At 39.6% G+C, this 24,035-nt stretch overlaps 1 protein-coding gene across 1 annotated transcript in view; it reads left to right on the forward strand.

Annotated features, from left to right (window-relative positions):
* Nucleotides 1-416: 416 nt before the first annotated feature.
* Nucleotides 417-24,035, forward strand: part of LOC117317773 (MPN domain-containing protein-like) — a 31,897-nt gene continuing 8,278 nt past the window's right edge. The window contains exons 1-11 of the mRNA XM_033872704.1: nt 417-545; nt 1,528-1,752; nt 2,570-2,716; nt 5,142-5,234; nt 9,798-10,141; nt 11,189-11,232; nt 12,386-12,569; nt 14,748-14,844; nt 17,532-17,604; nt 17,935-18,011; nt 19,832-20,000. Of these exons, the coding sequence (XP_033728595.1) occupies nt 1,549-1,752; nt 2,570-2,716; nt 5,142-5,234; nt 9,798-10,141; nt 11,189-11,232; nt 12,386-12,569; nt 14,748-14,844; nt 17,532-17,604; nt 17,935-18,011; nt 19,832-20,000 (1,432 nt within the window). The 5' untranslated portion in view covers nt 417-545; nt 1,528-1,548. The remainder of the gene's footprint in view (nt 546-1,527; nt 1,753-2,569; nt 2,717-5,141; nt 5,235-9,797; nt 10,142-11,188; nt 11,233-12,385; nt 12,570-14,747; nt 14,845-17,531; nt 17,605-17,934; nt 18,012-19,831; nt 20,001-24,035) is intronic.

The following is a 24,035-nucleotide window of genomic DNA, read 5'->3' on the forward strand; positions in this document are numbered from 1 at the left end:
TCGGTATAAATCATTTTTTCAAATTGTTTTTAGAAATTTTTAGATTATTTATCATCACCAGAGACATATATATCTCTCTGTCATCACTTAGTAGCTCAAAGTAGGACAGTATGATAATACAAATGCTATTTTTTAATATCAATTTTCCGGTGTCGAGCATTATTTCTTTAATGATTTAAATATAGCTTTTATCCTTCAGTCATCGTAATATTTGCATTCATTGCGCGCGTAACAAGTGGTCCGGGTTTGGGACCAGCGTACAAGGGGAGTATACACTGTGTTACGAGGGGGGAAAATCCCTGCTTTTATAATAGAGTGAATAAGATTAACCAAAATGTGATTATTTACTTACAAAATGCATACCAAAAATAGCGAGACATATTTATTACATCTCAATATACATAAAGACACCATGTTTCAAATATAATTTTAACCAATCATGTGCGACTACATTTTGACTCCGTGAAGGTAATGGGTCACAGGAAGCACATGTAAACAAAGAAATTGAGCCATAATTTTCCTCTATAAGGATTGCAGTTTGTAAGGTGAGCAATTGTAGTTCTTATTTAAACTTCGCGAAATGTTTTTGGTGGTTGACCAACTCGACTACATGCACAACTGCCATCTTTTTAGCATATTGTCCCAATTCAGCATTCAATTTCGAACTTCTGTTCGCCAAATTACAGCTGCCTGCAGGTGTTCGGGACGTAATCAGCTGTCAATAAATAATTAGATGACAATGGGCGTATGGATTTCTTTTATAAAAACGCAGATTTAAAAGTATATCCGTTTAGCAGCAGGGTCGTTAGACCCAGGGACCTTATAACTTCACACTGCATATAGGCCTATCTAATTTTCGCTGTGGTCTGATCTCTGACCTGAGTGAGATTTTTACACTGTACATATATATACATGTATACCGGAGGAGGAAGAATCACAGGGACGCGTCACTATCGTATAGCTATAATAGGCCAGAGTCTGTTTACCATATAACTTAAAACTAGACGATGGTGACGTGCTCTTGTATTTCAATGGTGCCTGTATACAACACCTGTGGAGGTACAAATGTCGCCCGAATTCTGTATTTAGTAGGATAAACACTGAGTTTTATTTTATTCTGTGCATATGCATGGGTAAAGAAAGTAAAATTTCGATTTTATGGGTCGGGGTTTTCACTGATAGCATCAGCAATCACAACTTATTGGTAAGTGTAAAAAGCGAGTCGCAAATTGATATATATTTTAATATAGATATTATTAATGATAAGAAAATGAGTAAGAAATATTTGATACACAGCTCGAGTTTATCCCTGAACATCTGGTATATAGTTTGTTCTCAACATAGCCTTGTGAATGCGATGGTAAGTTTTTATGCTTGAACCATTACCATGTTTAAATATTCCAAAGGGAGATAATTTGTAATGATAAATATATTTATATTAGTACTGTTTAGCTAATTTGCAAATTACAGCTGACTACAGGTGTTTTAGAAATTTATTAATAATGTAATTTTGAATTTTATTTGCAGCATCCTGAAAATTGAGCAAAGATGTCAACAAAAGATGATATAGAGGAAGAAGAAGGCGGTTATGATGAGGATGAGGATGCTGAAATGACAACAGAAGGAGCCCAGCTTACAACCACTACACCAGACTCCAAACCTGTCATCTCAGGACGAAGTGTCACCTTGCAAATGTTAATCACAGACCATATCATGGAGCCTGGAAATGCTGTACTCACACTCAAATATCTGGTAAAAACCTACACTCAAATATCTGGTAAAAACCTACACTCAAATATCTGGTAAAAACCTACACTCAAATATCTGGTAAAAACCTACACTCAAATATCTGGAGCACATCACCAACTTCACCCTTAAATATCTGATATAGAATTCATCCTTAAGTACCTGGATACTAACTCTCAAATACCGTATCTGGTATGAAACTCACCCTCAAATATCTGGTATGAAACTCACCCTCAAATATCTGGTATGAAACTCACCCACAAATATCTGGTATGAAACTCACCCACAAATATCTGGTATGAAATATACTTAAACTCACCCACAAATATCCTGTATGAAACTCACCCTCAAATATTTTCTTATGAAACTCACCCTCAAATATCTGGTATGAAACTCACCCTCAAATATTTTCTTATGAAACTCATCCTCAAATATCTGGTATGAAATTTAAACTCTCCCTCAAATATCTGATGCAATACTCACCCTCATATTGGTACAAAACTTGCCCTCAAATAACTTGTACAATATCCACCCTCAAATTTTTGCGACAAAACTCACCTTTAAATATCTGGTGCAATGCTCGTCCTCAGATATCTAAGATGGAATTCATTCTCAAATATCAGGTACAAAACTTAGAATTGTTTCTGCTTCCCCTATTGCATAATTGTATGAGCTTTATAAATTTGGGATCTTTTCTCTTCTTTCTAAACTCTCAATTCTCAATTTAATTTCTTCCCAAACTGTTTAACCATTGAACGTTTTGTAAATAGAATCAATCCAAACCCGTATATATGTATATTATAATTTTGTTTTTCGTTATAAGGGGAGAAAGTTTATCGCAGACCTGCTGCCCAATGGAAAGATACAAACTCCAGCCACGAAGGAAGTGTTTGCTACACCTAGTGCTTGGGCCCAGCACTGTAAACGTCAAATCAATCCGGAGAAAAAATCTGGATGTGGATGGGCCTCGGTGAGTAACTGAGTGACAGTGTGGTAGATGATACCCGTGTGATTGAACCAGGGCCTCGGTGAGTAACTGAGTGACAGTGTGGTAGATGATACCCGTGTGATGTAACCAGGGCCTCGGTGAGTAACTGAGTGACAGTGTGGTAGATGATACCGTGTGATGTAACCAGGGCCTCGGTGAGTAACTGAGTGACAGTGTGGTAGATCAGTGTTCCAGCTAGGATTTGAAAAGGGCAGGGCGCTGCCTAAAAAAAGGGGCATTTTTGTGCGCGACATTTTTTCCGGGCCTATCTATCTTCTACCTTATTTTACAGGACAAGTTAAGTACATCCATGCATTACATATGACCTGATTCATAAGAGACAAATGGAAATCTGTTGATTTTTTTTTATTATTTTGTTTGTGTGTAAAAATGTCTTCTTTCTTCTCTTTATTCTTCAAATATTGTTTTAAATGTTGATGGTAAAAGTTATGACCAAGAGTAATTCAAAAATAAAATGATATTAGCATTATTTCAATTTAAGGGTGTATTGAGAGAATCCATATACGATAATTACGTCCAATCAAAAAGTTACTATCAGATTATAATCAACAGAGCGATATTTTCAACCAGAAGTTAGTCTGTCCGTTGTGATTGTAAGACGACTAATTGTAAGTGAAGATATTATAGAGCAAAAGAGAAAAGGTGATCAAGCATATACGAGAAAAAAATGATTAAGTAAAAGAAATTATATTATTTATTATCTGAATAAACGTCGTCCAAATAACTGCGATGTATCTTGTAAGCAGCGGTAAATTTCTACTTTCACTTTAGACTCTTTAGAAATAACGGTAAACTAAAATCAGGAAATTATAGCAAGTTAACATTTTCTTGAATTAATTATAAGAAATGGTAAACGAATTAGGGCCGATCATGATTCGCAAGTTTCTGATCAAACATTTGTTCCGTTGCTCTCGTAAACAAACGGTCCCCGCGTGTTGTAGAAATGTAATCACTTGGCTATCACATGACCCGCAGTTAATGCGGAGTCGGCATTTCAGATACGAAAGTAACACAATATAAACTAAACTTTTGCAACCATTATTCACATGAGCAGATATTTTTATGTGTCCTTTATTTACTGATGAAAAATAAACATTTTGTATAGAAATCCGTCAATCCAACAAGGAATTTGCGACATCTGCATTTACAACGAACCATTTCCGGCGTCCCGCCAAACTTCATCAAATAAAATCAACCGAAAGCTAATTTTGATCACTGGAAAATCGCTGGAAAGTGATCTCATGATCATTTACTTAAAAGTTGCTTGGTTAAAACCAGAAAGATTTCGTGTTGTCATGTGAAGAAAATTTCAAAGATATATAGATCGATCGCCAATTGCACACGTGCTCATGGGATAACTTTACGACAAACGTGCGGCTCTTTTCGGTCTTGTCAAAAGTTGTTTACATAAGTAAAACAACATTTCCATCCATTATAATTACTTTGTCCATCTTCAAAAAGCCTTCGTGATTATGATTTAATTGGATTACCAACCGATCCTATCGACTCGTCACGGTTAAATGACTCTATAAAACACCAGCTCAATCCCCAGCTGACCGATCTGTGCCTCGGGCAGCGTCCATCAGTACCGTGGATAAAGGTCTACAGGTAAGGGGACTGGTGTTACAGGTGGCCAATTAGTGACTGACTGTATATTGCATGGCTTCAGCAAATCGGATCTAGAGTGTACGAGGCAAAATGAGCACCAATGACACTTAGAAAAAGGGCAGTACTACATGAAAAGGGGCGGGGCGCATTTCTAATTTTCAATTAGGGGCAGGGCGCCGCGCCCTGCTAACCCGACCTAGCTGGAACACTGTAGATGATACCCGTGTGATGTAACCAGGGCCTCGGTGAGTAACTGAGTGACAGTGTGGTAGATGATACCCGTGTGATGTAACCAGGGCCTCGGTGAGTAACTGAGTGACAGTGTGGTAGATGATACCCGTGTGATGTAACCAGGGCCTCGGTGAGTAACTGATCAGTGACAGTGTGGTAGATGATACCAGTGTGATGGAACCAAACTTATCTGTACAAGGGGTAGGTTTAGACATTTTTATGATAGATGATTCCTTATAAAAGTCTAAGTGTAGTGAATAACTCTGTAGAAGTCAGAAGTCTGTCCTTTAACAATTAGATGAGTGCATAACACTAATCTGTTATACCGTATTTGTCCAGCGATAAGCCCTTATCGGGTCATTATCCCACCCTTCCCTAACGTTGAACAGTCTGCCACCTGAGCTTAGATAAATGCATTTACACAAGTGGACAATACCATATTTGTTCAGCGATAAGCCCCATGGTAACATTTAGGTATGTTGAAATATAATGACCAAAAACTGTGAACAGAAATAAAATTCTGTCCTGGATGGACACTCTGTTTAAGGTGATGTACAAGGGACGAAAGCTGGATTCATGGAAGACGTCTTGGTTCAGGAAATATCACCCTCACAGTCCCGCACGAAGTCGGGAAACACCGGTCAGTAAAATCAATGATTTTCTCGACTTATGGAAATTTTCCACTTTTCTTTTGTCAATGTTTTGAGTCTTTATTTTGATTTGTGTAAATGTTGGTTGGTATCTTTACATTCTCTTACCTTTAAACCTTGTCTGTACTAAACTTATTTTTAACTTGACATTGTCTGTCGTTCATTGCACTGCCACTAATAGGAGTTGTGGGTCATCCCCCACTTAGGTCTTCATACAATTATTAGTCCCTACTGGTGAAACCTGCGGGGAGGGGATCGGAGCGAGGACTATAGGTTTCCTCCCTGTATTTGATCTAGCGGGGCCGGTAGGGGACCCAGCATGCTTGTTATTATTACTGTTGTTTGAGATTGTTTGATGAACTTTTTAGGATTTATGTGTAGGTTCCCCTGTTTCTTTATTGGACATGTTCAATTTTGAGACTATTCATAAAACAAAATTGCTGATAGACGATCATATGATTTGACAGTTTGTTACCAATATTTCTCACGAAGTTCTTAATGGATCTTTCTCAAATTTGATAATTGTGTGGGCTGCCTGTAGGTTCTAGGTGTACATATTCATTTTTGAGAGATTGTGGCCAAAAGATGACTATATATGATTATGAAAATTGAAGTTTCTCACTATTTCTCAGAAAGTACTGCGTTGATCTTTCCGATATATTTAGATGCCTCATGGTTTCTAGTTGTAAATGTTCTATTTGGTATCAATGGTGTTTCCTTCCTCACAGCAGATGTCTCACCATCTTATCAGTTTTTACTGCTTCATCTTGGGAAAGTTTTTTGGTCAACATCATCTCATTTGCAAATACATGTATGCTATTTTGTTTAGCTCGTGCAATATGAAGTTGCATGTTCAAAGCTTGTTGATATGCCGAGTTGTTTCGTTGTCACCACCCTTGGCCTCAGTTTGAGAATGTGACCTAACCTGGATATGACAGATTTCTATTTTGGTTGTCGTCATTGAGATGCTTAACCTTCCAAAACGCCTGGTCAGTGTTCATTTTAGGCCGCGCCATCACGCCATTGGCGCTATTTTTTATCACTAGGCGCATAAATTGATGTTTCACGGGGTCCTCGGGCGCAACAAAAAATATGGACCATTCCTTAGCGAAAGTCAAAAATATCTGCCGTATCATCGATCTCCGTTGTTGTTTTGTTGGTTTTCATGCCGAACGCGCCTCGAGTGATACAACGATGTATTTGATTGGTCGATAGAGACATGTAACCTAACGATGATTTTGATTGGTTCGGATCGTTTCTGTAGTAAACATAAAAAAATGTCTTCGGGAAAAAGAAAAACGCCGTGTGATGGGTCCGTGAAAAGTAAAAAACGAACTGTATTACACTATTTTTCGGTGAGTCAACGGTCAGATAATAACAATGACGGAACGATCGATGATTCCACAACGCAATCGGACGGTGCTTCAGTGAAAAATACGGAGCAATCCGACATTGAAATTACTGAATATAAGCCGGTGGACCAAACGGAATCATCGACATCGGGCCGCGTGTTTCAGAGCAAATGGTTTTCTCTCTTCTCATGGGTGACATTTAACGAAGAAAAAAATGTGATGCAGTGTAGTTTGTGTTTAAAGCATCGGAAAGTAAACACTTTGACCGAAGGTACGTCCAATTTCCGTACTAGCACTCTGACTAGGCATGCTGATGGAAAGGATCACAAGGCTGCGGTTTTAGCAGAAAATATGAAATCCGATTTTGTCACAGCAATTAAAAACGTTACAAATGAAAAAGAAAATGCACTGTCGGTAGCTATGAGGTCTGTTTATTGGCTTGCAAAGGAAAACTTACCCCTTCATAAACATTCAAGTTTGATGGAATTTTTGAAAATAAACGACTGTCCAAACATTGACAAACTATCTCAAGGGCATGTTACATACACTTCTGATTCAACAGCTAATGACATGTTGGAAACACTCGCATCATCAATTAGAGGTAACATAAACATGATGTTAACAAAATCACCATTTATCAGTATTTTTGCTGATGAGAGCACAGACATTGGCATGCAGAAGAAACTGGTAGTGTATGCTCGTGTGTTAGACCCGGACACTTATAAGCCCTCTACCCATTTCATTGAAAATGTGAAAATTGCAAATGGAACTGGAAAAGCTGTTGCAGAGGCATTAATATCTTGTTTGGAGGAAAGGGATGTTCCCATGAGTAAAGTTATGGGATTAGGGAGTGATGGGGCAAAAGTCATGACTGGTAAAAAGGAGGGTGTAACTGGTTATTTGATGAGGAAAAACCCAATGATGTTAAATTTCCACTGTATTGCACATAGACTTGCACTTGTCAGTTCTCAAGCAGCAAGTGATGTACCCTACATAAAAGAATTCCAAGAGACACTTACAGGAATGTTTTATTTCTTTAAAGCATCTGCAAATAGGTGTGAGAAGCTGGCATCTATACAATCACTGTTAGAAGAGCCTACATTAAAGGTCAGGGAAGTCCATGAAGTTCGATGGATGTCAATTTACAAAGCAGTTGAGTCAGTATATAGAACACTAGATTCTCTTATCACTTTGTTTGCAAATGAAAAGGATGCAAAGGCTAAGGGATATTCAAGGAAATTGGCCAACCACAAGTTCATTGCAACAACATACATGTTAATGGATATCCTTCCTATCATTACTGAAATGTGCCTAGTGTTCCAAAAAACTGACTTGGATGTTGCGATGGTACAGGTTTCTGTAGACAACTGTATTGCTACACTGGAGAAGTACAAGAACGGAGATACTTTACAGAACACATATCTTGGGCAGCTTAAGGAACACCTGATAGAAACTGATGGTAAAATGTACTTCAAAGGACATCTGATAACAAAGACGCCACAAGATGTAAACAAAAACAGAGTACAATTTATTGAAAGCCTGATCGCCAAGTTGAATGACAGGTTCCCAAAGAAAGACAGTAACATCATGTATGCATATGGTGTCCTTGGATTGAGACCTATCTCATTTCTCAGCAAGTCAGATTTGGAGGCATGGGGTAATGAGAAGATAGAGGTCCTTTGCACACACTTTGGAACCACCCAGCAGCACGGAGAAGGGGAGACTGATCCTATAATTGATACAGAAAAAACTAAACAAGAATGGAACCAGCTGAAACCTCTTGTGCTCAATTCAGGGTATCCCAGGGACAAACTGTCTGTACTGTGGAGTCTTATCAACTCTTACCACAAGGATGATTTCCCCAACTTGTTGACCTTAGCTGGCCTCACCTGGCATTGACAGCTCCCATTCACACTGCTGACTGTGAACGTGGCTTTAGTGGACAAAACAGAATCAAAACTAGCTACAGAAACAGGATAAAGCCATCTACAGTTGATGACCTGTTAACTGTATCACTTGAAGGACTGCCAGTTAAAGAGTTTAACTTTAGTGAAAGTGTTAAAATCTGGAAGGCAAAGAAACAAAGAAAAAGCTTTTCCTAACTTGAGGTTCCTTGTTATGAAATGAACTAAGCAACTCTGAACTGTTTGATCATACAATAGTGATGCCAACTTTTAAGTTTCTGGATCAGACTGGTCCTTTTGATGAGTTCATTGTTCCTGGATCATAATGATTCATTTCATTGATGTGAAATTGTGTGAATTTTGATGTGAAAGATTAAGAAAAAAAACAACAAAACAAATTATACTGGTAATACTTCATTACTTTTATTAAATGTTTCTTGATGTGATATTGACTGACATTTGAATTTTTGATGTGCATGTGAAGATTTAGAAAAAAAACAAAAAAACAAACAATTTATAACAGTACTAGTGGTCAGACTAAAATTATTTTTCGTGTGATTTTTACCTTGGCCCTACTTTTTTGGCCAATGACCCCATTTTTTCAACCCAAGGGGGCCCAATGGCCCCCCTTTTCACAAATCTAAAATGAACACTGCCTGGTCTTCTCATTGTTCTTCATTAATATGTAATGATTTTCTCCACGTGTCAATCCCCAGATTTCTCAACGTTTCAGTCTCAAAGAGTGTACATAGTAATTTTCTCTATTTTTCAGTCCCCACGAAGTATATATACTGTAGTAATTTTCTCTATTTTTCAGTCCCCACCAAATAAATGTAGTAATTTTCTCTATTTTTCAGTCCCCACCAAGTAAATGTAGTAATTTTCTCTATTTTTCAGTCCCCACCAAGTAAATGTAGTAATTTTCTCTATTTTTCAGTCCCCACCAAGTAAATGTAGTAATTTTCTCTATTTTTCAGTCCCCACCAAGTAAATGTAGTAATTTTCTCTATTTTTCAGTCCCCACCAAGTAAATGTAGTAATTTTCTCTATTTTTCAGTCCCCACCAAGTAAATGTAGTAATTTTCTCTATTTTTCAGTCCCCACCAAGTAAATGTAGTAATTTTCTCTATTTTTCAGTCCCCACCAAGTAAATGTAGTAATTTTCTCTATTTTTCAGTCCCCACCAAGAAAATGTAGTAATTTTCTCTATTTTTCAGTCCCCACCAAATAAATGTAGTAATTTTCTCTATTTTTTAGTCCTCACCAAATAAATGTAGTAATTTTCTCTATTTTTCAGTCCCCACGAAGTATATGTAGTGATTTGAATGGTGAACAAGGTGACCTCAGATCAAGGCCTCCATCAGAATTGGGGTCACGACCTCATTCTGACCTGGGGTCAAGACCTCACTCTGAGTTGTCACAGCCTCTATCAGAACTAGGGTCACAGCCTCACTCTGATTTAGGGTCACAGCCTCACTCTGAAGTGGAACCCAGACTTCAAGCTGATGATGAAGTTGGAACACAACATCTGGATGAAGGCTGGGACCGGAGTACCCCGGGGGAAACAGCACCTCTCGATCTCACAGCACGCCCCGCCCATACCAGCACACCAGTTTTCAATGGAGGAAGCCAGACTCACAGGTTTGTCACAGTCATACAAAGATGTAACATACAGTTTACTTTTGTTAATATAACCCATTAATGACGATTCCCAGTCCCACATTGACTAACACAGTGGAGGGAGATTCCCACATTGACTTACACAGTGGAGGGAGATTCCCACATTGACTAACACAGTGGAGGGAGATTCCCACATTGACTAACACAGTGGAGGGAGATTCCCACATTGACTTACACAGTGGAGGGAGATTCCCACATTGACTAACACAGTGGAGGGAGATTCCCACATTGACTAAGACAGTGGAGGGAGATTCCCCCATTGACTAACACAGTGGAGGGAGATTCCCACATTGACTAACACAGTGGAGGGAGATTCCCACATTGACTAACACAGTGGAGGGAGATTCCCACATTGACTAAGACAGTGGAGGGAGATTCCCACATTGACTTACACAGTGGAGGGAGATTCCCACATTGACTAACACAGTGGAGGGAGATTCCCACATTGACTTACACAGTGGAGGGGGATTCCCACATTGACTAACCCAGTGGAGGGATATTCCCACATTGACTAACACAGTGGAGGGAAATTCCCACATTGACTTACACAGTGGAGGGGGATTCCCACATTGACTAACACAGTGGAGGGATATTCCCACATTGACTAACACAGTGGAGGGAGATTCCCTCATTGACTAACACAGTGGAGGGAAATTCCCACATTGACTTACACAGTGGAGGGGGATTCCCACATTGACTAACACAGTGGAGGGATATTCCCACATTGACTAACACAGTGGAGGGAGATTCCCTCATTGACTAACACAGTGGAGGGAAATTCCCACATTGACTAACACAGTGGAGGGATATTCCCACATTGACTAACACAGTGGAGAGGAATTCCCACATTTTTGGGTTTTATATAAAGGTATTACCTGGAACATTTTGCAGGGCTGTTTTATTTTGCACCTGTTTGTAGTTTTCTCAGGCTACATGTCAGATCGATGTTATCAGGAATCCAATAAGTAATTGTAGAACCTGTTTGATGGTCGGCTGTTGTATTTACAGGTTGTCTGTGGAGAAAAGTAATGGGGATTCCCACCAAGAGGAAGGTAAGATTATACAGTTAAACTGTTCTAAGTGATAACCTGTCTGTAATGATAAACTCCGTATAACTAGGACCTTGTAATATTGAGTACTTTTTTAGCCCACCATCATCAGATGGTGGGCTGTTCAAATCGCCCTGCGTCCGTGGTCCGTGGTCCGTCCGTCCGGCCGTCCCTCCGTCAAACAATTCTTGTTATCGCTATTTCTGAGAATGTACTGAATGGATCTTTCTCAAATTGCATATATAAGTTTCCCTTGGTGCCTAGTTATGCATATTGTGTTTTGAGACCAATCTAAAAACAACATGGCCGACAGGCAGCCATCTTGGATTTTGACAATTTAAGTTTGTTATCACTATTTCTGAGAAAGTACTGAATGGATCTTTCTGAAATTTCATATGTAGGTTTCCCTTGGTGCCTAGTTATGCATATTGCGTTTTGAGACCAATCAGAAAACAACATGGCCGACAGGCAGCCATCTTGGATTTTGACAATTGAAGTTTGTTATCTCTATTTCTCAAAGTACTGAATGGATCTTTCTCAAATTTCATAAGTAGGTTCCCCTTGGTCCCTTGTATTGCATTTTTGGACCAGTCTGTCCTGAAAACAACCTGGCAAACAAACAGCCATTATCGTTAAATCTCAAATTTCTTATATAGCTAGGATTCCCTTGTTTGAAAAGTACTGGAGGGATGTCTCAATTTGCACAGATTAGTAAAATGAAGGGAAAAGTAGAGAAAAGATCAATCTGACATGGAACCTATGAAGATCATTCAATGGTGGGCGCCAAGATCCCTCTGGGATCTCTTGTTTCTTTGGCTAATAGCAAGACTAATTAAGATAATGATTTTGTTTAAACCTCGGTTCAAACTGTGATAATAATTTTGTTTAAACCTCGGTTAAAACTGTGATAATAATTTTGTTTAAACCTCTGTTAAAACTGTGATAATGATTTTGTTTAAACCTCGGTTAAAACTGTGATAATGATTTTGTTTAAACCTCAGTTGAAACTGTGATAATGATTTTGTTTAAACCTCAGTTGAAACTGTGATAATGATTTTGTTTAAACCTCTGTTAAAACTGTGCTAATAATTTTGTTTAAACCTCGGTTCAAACTGTGATAATAATTTTGTTTATGCCATGGTTTTTACTGTTGTAGCATTGAATCTGTCCTTGAAGACAACTCCAACAAACGGAACAAGGAAGGTGAAATCCTCGGCACCACCATCCGCCACACCGCCAGTTACTCCACCTTCAAATCCATCCTCGGAAACTAACAATAACAACGTGTGTGACCGTATTTCCATCCGACACTCGGCACTCAAAAAACGCAGCCAAAACATGTAAGTATCCTACATAGATACTCCACACAGATAAAAACATAAAACATGTACATAGATATGCCACTCTTACAAGATAGTAAAAATATTCAAGTAGCTCAAGAACAGGGTGGTTGGATGGGACAGTGGTAACACACTCCCCTTTCACTTAAGCAGCTGGGGTTCAATTCCTCAATTAGATGTGAAAGGTATGAGGTCACCTGTTGGACCACGTAGGTTTTGCCCGGGTACTCTAGTTTCCTCCCACAGTAAGACCCCTCAGCACGATCAATCCGGGCTAACATGAGTAGTTAATATAACTTAATAGCAATTGTTGTAAAATAAATATAGTTTATGTTATACAAGAACAGTTAGAACCCACACTTATTGTTGTGGAATCAGATTGTACAGTTAATAAATGTTACGTTGTATATATAAAATGTCCCGATGAAAGTGTATAGGAAATGTCCTGATGACCGAAGGGTCAGGATGACCTATAGTCATCGTGCTTCGTCCGTCGTCGTCCGCCGTCCGCCGTGCGCCGTCAGCCGTCCGCCGTCCGTAAATTTTTCACATTTCAATCTTCTTCTCAAGTTCCACCAGTGGGATTAAGATGAAACTTGCCAGAAATGAACCTGAGATGGTCCTGACCAAGTGTTGTTATTTTTCGGGTCGGTCCGAAATCCAAGATGGCCACCAAATCCGCCATTTTGAAAACACATTTTAAACTTCTTGTCAAGTTCCACCAGTGCTGTTGGACTGAAACTTGCCAGAAATGATCCTGAGATGATCCCGACCAAGTGTTGTTATTTTTCGGGTCGGTCCGAAATCCAAGATGGCCGCTATAGCCGCCATCTTGAAAAACACATTTAAAACTTCTTCTCAAGTTCCACCAGTGCTATTGAGCTGAAACTTGCCTGAAATGATCCTGATACAATCCCGACCAAGTGTTGTTATTTTTTGGGTCGGTCCGAAATCCAAGATGGCCGCCATAGCCGCCATCTTGAAAAACACATTTTAAACTTCTTCTCAAGATCCACCAGTGCTGTTGGGCTGAAACTTGCCAGAAATGATCCTGAGATGATCCCGACCAAATGTTGTTATTTTTCGGGTTGGTCCGAAATCCAAGATGGCCGCCATAGCCGCCATTTTCAAAAACACATTTTAAACTTCTTCTCGAGTTCCACCAGTGCTATTGAGCTGAAACTTGCCTGAAATGATCCTGATATAATCCCGACCAAGTGTTGTTATTTTTTGGGTCGGTCCGAAATCCAAGATGGTCGCCATAGCCGCCATCTTGTAAAACACATTTTAAACTTTTTCTCAAGTTCCACCAGTGCTATTGAGCTGAAACCTGCCTGAAATGATACTGATATGATCTTGACCAAGTGTTGTTATTTTTCGGGTCGGTCCGAAATCCAAGATGGCCGCCAAATCCGCCATTTTGAAAACACATTTTAAACTTCTTCTCAAGTTCCACCAGTGCTGTTGGGCTGAAACTTGCCAAAAATGATCCTAAGATGATCCCGACCAAGTGTTGTTATTTTTCGGGTCGGTTCGAAATCCAAGATGGCCGCCATAGCCGCCATCTTCAAAAACACATTTTAAACTTCTTCTCAAGTTCCACCAGTGCTATTGAGCTGAAACTTGCCTGAAATGATCTTAATATGATCCCGACCAATTGTTGTTATTTTTCGTTATTTTTGGGTCGGTCTGAAATCCAAGATGGCCGCCATAACCACCATCTTGAAAAACACATTTTAAACTTCTTCTCAACTTCCACCAGTGTTGTTGGGCTGAAACTTGCCTGAAATGTTCCCGAGATGATCCCGACCAAATGTTGTTATTTTGTAGATTGGTCTGAAATCCAAGATGGCCGCCATGGCAGCCATCTTGAAAAACACATTTTAAACTTGGTAACATGATTGCGCAATTATGGTTTTCCTGAACAACACCTATTTCAAACTTCTCAAATTCCGCCGGTGGGATTCAGCTCTTACTTACCAGAAATTATCCTTAGATGATCCAGACCAATTGTTGTTATTTATTGGGTCGGTCAGAAATCCAAGATGGCCACCATGGCCACCATGGCCAACAGTGCCACTATATACTTGCTACAGAGAATGCATACTACAATAATATAAGGGTTTTAATTTAGAGTCAGATGACCGTTAAGGCCCCTGGGCCTCTTGTTTGTTTCAGAGACCCGAACACTCTAGTTGAGTGTGAAGCTTTCAGTAACCTTGACAAGGTCCAGCCATTCACAGTTTCCATGACAACCAATGCGTCCTTACTGATGGTAAGTTAATTACAATCTGTTATATTTCAGAGCTTACAACATTTATTAGCTCACCTGCCCGAAGGGCAAGTGAGCTTATGCCGTGGTGCGGCGTCCGTCGTCCGTCCGGCGTCAACTTTTTCATTCAAACAGCTTCTTCTCAATAACCAAAAGGCCCAGGGACTTGATATTGGGCCTATAGCATGCTGGGGTGAAGGGCTACAAAGTTTGTTCAAATAAATGACCTTGACCTTCATTCAAGGTCACATGGGTCAAATAGGCTATAATCTTCAAAGGACTTCTTCTCAATAACCAAGAGTCCCAGGGACTTGATATTGGGCCTGTAGCATGCTGGGGTGAAGGGCTACAAAGTTTGTTCAAATAAATGACCTTGACCTTCATTCAAGGTCACATGGGTCAAATAGGTTATAATCTTCAAACGACTTCTTCTCAATAACCAAGAGTCCCAGGGACTTGATATTGGGCCTATAGCATGCTGGGGTGAAGGGCTACAAAGTTTGTTCAAATAAATGACATTGGCCTTCATTCAAGGTCACATGGGTCAAATAGGCTTTAATCTTCAAACGACTTCTTCTCAATAACCAAGAGTCCCAGGGACTTGATATTGGGCCTATAGCATGCTGGGGTGAAGGGCTACAAAGTTTGTTCAAATAAATGACATTGGCCTTCATTCAAGGTCACATGGGTCAAATAGGCTTTAATCTTCAAACGACTTCTTCTCAATAACCGAAAGTCCCAGGGACTTGATATTGGGCCTGTAGCATGCTGGGGTGAAGGGCTACAAAGTTTGTTCAAATAAATGACCTTGACCTTCATTCAAGGTCACATGGGTCAAATAGGTTATAATCTTCAAACGACTTCTTCTCAATAACCAAGAGGCACAGGGACTTGATATTGGGCCTGTAGCATGCTGGGGTGAAGGGCTACAAAGTTTGTTCAAATAAATGACCTTGACCTTCATTCAAGGTCACATGGGTCAAATAGGTTATAATCTTCAAATGACTTCTGCTCAATAACCAAGAGTCCCAGGGACTTGATATTGGGCCTATAGCATGCTGGGGTGAAGGGCTACAAAGTTTGTTCAAATAAATGACATTGGCCTTCATTCAAGGTCACATGGGTCAAATAGGCTTTAATCTTCAAACGACTTCTTCTCAATAACCGAAAGTCCCAGGGACTTGATATTGGGCCTATAGCATGCTGGGGTGAAGGGCTACAAAGTTTGTTCAAATAAATGACCTTGACCTTCATTCAAGGTCACATGGGTCAAATAGGTTATAATCTTCAAACGACTTCTTCTCAATAACCAAGAGGCACAGGGACTTGATATTGGGCCTGTAAGATGCTGGGGTGAAGGGCTACAAAGTTTGTTAAATAAATGACCTTGACTTTCATTCAAGGTCACATGGGTCAAATAGGCTATAATCTTCAAATGACTTCTCAATAACCAAGAGGCCCAGGGACTTGATTTTGGGCCTGTAGCATGCTGGGCTATAATCTTCAAACGACTTCTTCTCAATAACCAAGAAGCCCGTAGCATGCTGGGGTGAAGGGCTACAAAGTTTGTTCAAATAAATGACCTTGACCTTCATTCAAGGTCACATGGGTCAAATAGGCTATAATCTTCAACGACTTCTTCTCAATAACCAAGAGGCCCAGGAACTTGATATTGGGTCTGTAGCATGCTGGGGTGAAGGGCTACAAAGTTTGTTCAAATAAATGACCTTGACCTTCATTCAAGGTCACATGGGTCAAATAGGCTATAATCTTCAAACGACTTCTTCTCAATAACCAAGAGGCCCAGGGACTTGATATTGGGCCTATAGCATGCTGGGGTGAAGGGCTACAAAGTTTGTTCAAATAAATGACCTTGACTTTCATTCAAGGTCACATGGGTCAAATAGGCTATAATCTTCTAACGACTTCTTCTCAATAACCAAGAGGCCCAGTGACTTGATATTTGGCCTGTAGCATGCTGGGGTGAAGGGCTACCAATTTTGTTCAAATAAATGACCTTGACCTACATTCAAGGTCACAGGGGTGAAATCGGCTTAAATATGTAAGCAATAATTTTGCGATAGCCAAGAGCCTGCAAGACCTGATATTAGGCCAATAGAATGCTGGAATGAAGGACTAGAAAAATTTTAATATGAATAAAACTAGCTTACAATGATATTTGAATAAAGAGGTAATCAACATAGTATCTTTAGAAATGACCTCAATCAACTTCAAAGTTGCTGTAGAGCCAGGTGAGCGATATAGGCCCATTGGGCCTCTTGTATTAAATATACACAGACTAAATGTAAACTCTGTTATATTTCAGGATTCTAATATTTATATTAAATATACACAGACTATATCTAACCTCTGTTATATTCCAGAAACAGACTATATCTAACCTCTGTTATATTCCAGAAACAGACTATATCTAAACTCTGTTATATTCCAGAAACAGACTATATCTAAACTCTGTTATATTCCAGAAACAGACTATATCTAAACTCTGTTATATTCCAGAAACAGACTATATCTAAACTCTGTTATATTCCAGAAACAGACTATATCTAAACTCTGTTATATTCCAGAAACAGACTATATCTAACCTCTGTTATATTCCAGAAACAGACTATATCTAACCTCTGTTATATTCCAGAAACAGACTATATCTAAACTCTGTTATATTCCAGGACTTCCATTCTCATCTCACGTCCAGCGAAGTAGTGGGCTACCTCGGTGGCAAGTGGGATCAGCAATCACAGCGTAAGTATCAGTAATTGAGATGGACATCCAAAGTAAACGCACCTAGAATTTCCAGCCAGTAGATTGTTAACATACTGTTCCATGTACAGTATTATACAACAGTCCTCGTGAGTGGCTGAAGGTCACACACTGTTTATCGTCATTTGAATGATTTAAGACTTCGTTGCTATTAATTGATCAATTTGAATTATAAAAAAAAAAAAAAAAAAAAAAATTGTGCTCCGGATTTAAGGATAATTTATTCTGTGGTTTGATTATGACGTATATACTGTACTTATTAAATTTTAATCTTGACAAATTTACTCATATTGTGTTTTTCAATCTTTACAGATTTAAGTATTATCCAGGCGTATCCTTGTCGATGTAGACTAGGGGACAGCCAGAAATCAGCCGCAACTGAAGAGGAGGTAAGTCTGATAACACAGAAATTATACAGTATATCTGTTAGGGTCAAGGTCGGCCATTAGTGAAGGGGAGGTAAGTCTGATAACACAGAAATTATACAGTATCGTATATCTGTTAGGGTCAAGGTCGGCCATTAGTGAAGGGGAGGTAAGTCTGATAACACAGAAATTATACAGTATCGTATATCTGTTAGGGTCAAGGTCGGCCATTAGTGAAGGGGAGGTAAGTCTGATAACACAGAAATTATACAGTATCGTATATCTGTTAGGGTCAAGGTCGGCCATTAGTGAAGGGGAGGTAAGTCTGATAACACAGAATTATACAGTATCGTATATCTGTTAGGGTCAAGGTCGGCCATTAGTGAAGGGGAGGTAAGTCTGATAACACAGAAATTATACAGTATCGTATATCTGTTAGGGTCAAGGTCGGCCATTAGTGAAGGGGAGGTGAGTCTGATAACACAGAAATTATACAGTATCGTATATCTGTTAGGGTCAAGGTCGGCCATTAGTGAAGGGGAGGTGAGTCTGATAACACAGAAATTAAACAGTATCGTATATCTGTTAGGGTCAAGGTCGGCCATTAGTGAAGGGGAGGTAAGTCTGATAACACGGAAATTATACAGTATATCTGTTAGGGTCAAGGTCGGCCATTAGTGAAGGGGAGGTAAGTCTGATAACATGGAAATTATACAGTATTGTATATCTGTTAGGGTCAAGGTCGGCCATTAGTGAAGAGGAGGTAAGTCTGATAACACGGAAATTATACAGTATATCTGTTAGGGTCAAGGTCGGCCATTAGTGAAGGGGAGGTAAGTCTGATAACACGGAAATTATACAGTATCGTATATCTGTTAGGGTCAAGGTCGGCCATTAGTGAAGGGGAGGTAAGTCTGATAACACAGAAATTATACAGTATCGTATATCTGTTAGGGGCAAGGTCGGCCATTAGTGAAGGGGAGGTAAGTCTTGTATCACAGAAATGATACCGTACCGTATATCTGTTAGGGTCAAGGTCGGCCATTAGTGAAGGGGAGGTAAGTCTTGTATCACAGAAATGACACCATATACCGTATATCTGTTAGGGTCAAGGTCAGCCATTAGTGAAGGGGAGGTAAGTCTTGTATCACAGAAATGACACCGTACCGTATATCTGTTAGGGTCAAGGCCGACCATTAGTGAAGAAGACAGCTTTCTTATCCTAAAGTAATAGAATCAAGAAGATTAAGATATCCATGCTTTTCTTCTGGTTATGTAGAAAACAGGGTCAGAAAACACGGTCAGTAGGGAGCTATTTCATAAACTTGAGAAAAGAACAAAGGTAAACAAAGAGCCTGGTAGAGTATCTATTGTATAACTCTAGTCTCAGGTTCAATGGGAAAATCAGGTGACTACTCTGTTCTGCTCTCAAGCTTTGTAAAGACCCTTTTAGTCTTACTCAGAAATTGGCCTGTTCATTAATGCAGTCATCTGGTTCGCTTTGATGCCCCGATACCCCTTATTCGTCAGCTGCAGCAACCTAGATTAAACAAATTTGAGGTCAGTTGTGGAGGTCAGAATAAAGTGGAAAACAGGGAAAATCATATTGCACCAACATATTTCAAGTTTAATGATATTATCATTACACTTCAGGCTTTAATCTTAATGGACCTACTGATGTTGATACAGGCCTTGAAAGTCTTTGTCAAGGCTCCCGTTAAAGCAAATTAAAATCACTAGATTTGTCTTTGATGAATGAAAATTCGCCCATGTTTCAGCGAATATCTTAATGTCATGATTTGATGAAAGAGTAAGAGAAAAATGACTTCACCTTTTCTTTATAGATCCGGAAACAGATGACCCGTGTTGGCCTGTCCTTGGTCGGATGGTACCACAGTCATCCTTATTGCCAGCCTGATCCGTCCGTGAAAGACATCGACTGTCAGATGTCCTATCAGTTACGCATGAAGGGAAAGGGATCCACCTACTTCCCCTGTGTGGGGTGCATTGTGGGTAAGTGTCTCCATCTACTTCCCCTGTGTGGGGGTGCATTGTGGGTAAGTGTCTCCATCTACTTCCCCTGTGTGGGGTGCATTGTGGGTAAGTGTCTCCACCTACTTCCCCTGTGTGGGGGTGCATTGTGGGTAAGTGTCTCCATCTACTTCCCCTGTGTGGGGTGCATTGTGGGTAAGTGTCTCCACTTCTTCCCCTGTGTGGGGTGCATTGTGGGTAAATGTCTCCACCTACTTCCCCTGTGTGGGGTGCATTGTGGGTAAGTGTCTCCACATACTTGCTCTGTGTGGGGTGCATTGTGGGTAAGTGTCTCCACCTACTTCCCCTGTGTGGGGTGCATTGTGGGTAAGTGTCTCCACATACTTGCCCTGTATGGGGTGCATTGTGGGTAAGTGTCTCCACCTACTTCTCCTGTGTGGGATGCATTGTGGGTAATTGTCTCCACCACCTTCCCCTGTGTGGGGTGCATTGTGGGTAAGTGTCTCCACCTACTTCCCTTGTGTGGGGTGCATTGTGGGTAAGTGTCTCCACCTTCTTCCCTTGTATGAGGTGCATTGTGGGTAAGTGTCTTCACCTACAGTGCAGTGCCATAAGTGAGTAGCCACTTCTGCGCGATGTCAGTTTGCAATGTCAAGTAGATGGCTTTGTATTTTTGACATTTTTTCAATAAAATAGCAAAAATAATGTAACTTGCTTGTTAATATTTGGTAATACACCCCTTTGCTTTAATAACTGCCTGTATTCTCTTTGGAATTGATTCAAGAACTTCCAAACATTTTCGCAACAACTGGCCACAAATGTGTATCTAAAACATTTATATATTTCTCAGAATTAATATTACCCTCCACTGGGGTCAATACCTCCACTCCTTAAAAAGTTATACAACCCCAAAACATGACCGAGCTATTTGATCGTAGCGAATGAGCACTATACTGACCAAGGCATTCTGGTTTCCATGTCTCGTCGCGTTTTCTCCAGACATATGCTTTTCTATCCTGACCTAATACAATCTTTGTTTCATCCGTAAAAATGATATTTTTCCAATTTTGTTCAATTGTCCATGTCCGATGATCTCGACACCATTTTACACGTCGTTCACGGTTCACCTTTGAAATGGTAGTACGCTTCCTAACAGCGTCTTCTCTTTAAAGTTCTCTCAGATACTTCAGTTAAAAATGAAACCAAATACCATATTCCGCGTTCCGGATTATGGACATGATGATCATGATTAAAATGATGTATGAAATAACAATATTACTTGAAAATAGATTTCTTTCATTTTAATAAAATACGACGTTACTGCGAAAACACCATTTTTGACGTTGAAAGTGGCTACTCACTTTTGGCACTGCTAAATAATCTGGACAATATGTGTGTTATTTTGACAGTTTGTGTGTTATCTGGACAGTGTGTGCATTATCTGGACAGTATGTAAGTTATCTTGACAGTATGCAAGTTATCTTGACAGTATATGTGTTATCTGGACAGTATGTGAGTTATCTGGACAGTATGTGTGTTATCTGGACAGTATGTGTGTTATCTGGATAGTTTGTGTGTTATCTGGACGGTATGTGTGTTATCTGGACGGTATGTGTGTTATCTAGACAGTATGTGAGTTATCTGGACAGTTTGTGTGTTATCTGGACAGTATGTGAGTTATCTGGACAGTATGTGAGTTATCTAGACAGTATGTGTGTTATCTGGACAGTATGTGTGTTATCTAGACAGTATGTGAGTTATCTAGACAGTATGTGTGTTATCTGGACAGTATGTGTGTTATCTGGACAGTATGTGTGTTATCTAGACAGTATGTGAGTTATCTAGACAGTATGTGTGTTATCTGGACAGTATGTGTGTTATCTAGACAGTATGTGTTATCTAGACAGTATGTGAGTTATCTAGACAGTATGTGTGTTATCTGGACAGTATGTGTGTTATCTGGACAGTATGTGTGTTATCTAGACAGCTTGTGAGTTATCTGGACAGTATGTGAGTTATCTGGACAGTATGTGAGTTATCTAGACAGTATGTGTGTTATCTGGACAGTATGTGAGTTATCTAGACAGTATGTGAGTTATCTAGACAGTATGTGTGTTATCTGGGACAGTATGTGTGTATTCTAGACAGTTATGTGTGAGTATCTGGAACAGTATGTCGAGTTATCTGGACAGTATGTGTAGTTATCTGGACCAGTATGTGGAGTATCTAGACAGTATTTGTGTTATCTGGACAGCTAGGTGTTTATCTGGACAGTAATTGTGTGTTATGGACAGTATGCTGTTACGACAGTATGGTGTTATATGGACAGTATGTGTGTTATCTGGACAGTATGTGAGTTATCTAGACAGTATGTGAGTTATCTGGACAGTATGTGTGTTATCTGGACAGTATGTGAGTTATCTGGACAGTATGTGTGGTATCTGGACAGTATGTGTGTTATCTAGACAGTTTGTGTGTTATATGGACAGTATGTGAGTTATCTAGACAGTATGTGAGTTATCTGGACAGTATGTGTGTTATCTGGACAGTATTGTGTTATCTGGACAGTATGTGAGTTATCTAGGCAGTATGTCTGTTATCTGGACAGCTTGTGAGTTATCTGGACAGTATGTGAGTTATCTGGACAGTATGTGTGTTATCTAGACAGTATGTGTGTTATCTGGACAGTATTGTGTTATCTGGACAGTATGTGAGTTATCTAGGCAGTATGTCTGTTATCTGGACAGCTTGTGAGTTATCTGGACAGTATGTGAGTTATCTGGACAGTATGTGTGTTATCTAGACAGTATGTGAGTTATCTGGACAGTATGTGAGTTATCTGGACAGTATGTGTGTTATCTGGACAGTATGTGTGTTATCTAGACAGTATGTGAGTTATCTGGACAGTATGTGTGTTATCTGGACAGTATGTGAGTTATCTGGACAGTATGTGAGTTATCTGGACAGTATGTGTGTTATCTGGACAGTATGTGAGTTATCTAGACAGTTTGTGAGTTATCTGGACAGTATGTGTGTTATCTGGACAGTATGTGTGTTATCTGGACAGTATGCGAGTTATCTGGACAGTATGTGTGTTATCTGGACAGTATGTGTTATCTGGACAGCATGTGTGTTATCTGGACAGTATGTGTGTTATCTGGACAGTATGTGAGTTATCTAGACAGTATGTGTGTTATCTGGACAGTATGTGAGTTATCTGGATAGTTTGTGTGTTATCTGGACGGTATGTGATTTATCTAGACAGTATGTGAGTTATCTAGACAGTATATGTGTTATCTGGACAGTATGTGAGTTATCTAGACAGTATGTGTGCTATCTGGACAGTATGTGAGTTATCTAGACAGTATATGTGTTATCTGGACAGTATGTGTGTTATCTAGACAGTATGTGTGCTATCTGGACAGTATGTGTGTTATCTGGACAGTATGTGTGTTATCTGGACAGTATGTGTTATCTGGACAGCATGTGTGTTATCTAGACAGTATGTGAGTTATCTAGACAGTATGTGAGTTATCTGGACAGTATGTGAGTTATCTGGACAGTATGTGTGTTATCTGGACAGTATGTGAGTTATCTAGACAGTATGTGAGTTATCTAGACAGTATGTGTGTTATCTGGACAGTATGTGTGTTATCTGGACAGTATGTGTTATCTGGACAGCATGTGTGTTATCTAGACAGTATGTGAGTTATCTAGACAGTATGTGAGTTATCTGGACAGTATGTGAGTTATCTGGACAGTATGTGTGTTATCTGGACAGTATGTGTGTTATCTAGACAGTATGTGAGTTATCTAGACAGTATGTGTTATCTGGACAGTATGTGAGTTATCTAGACAGTATGTGTGCTATCTGGACAGTATGTGTGTTATCTGGACAGTATGTGTGTTATCTGGACAGTATGTGTTATCTGGACAGCATGTGTGTTATCTGGACAGTATGTGAGTTATCTGGACAATATGTGTGTTATCTAGACAGTATGTGTGTTATCTGGACAGTATTGTGTTATCTGGACAGTATGTGAGTTATCTAGGCAG

Source organism: Pecten maximus, chromosome 19 (assembly GCF_902652985.1).
Source record: "Pecten maximus chromosome 19, xPecMax1.1, whole genome shotgun sequence".
Classification (NCBI taxonomy): domain Eukaryota; kingdom Metazoa; phylum Mollusca; class Bivalvia; order Pectinida; family Pectinidae; genus Pecten; species Pecten maximus.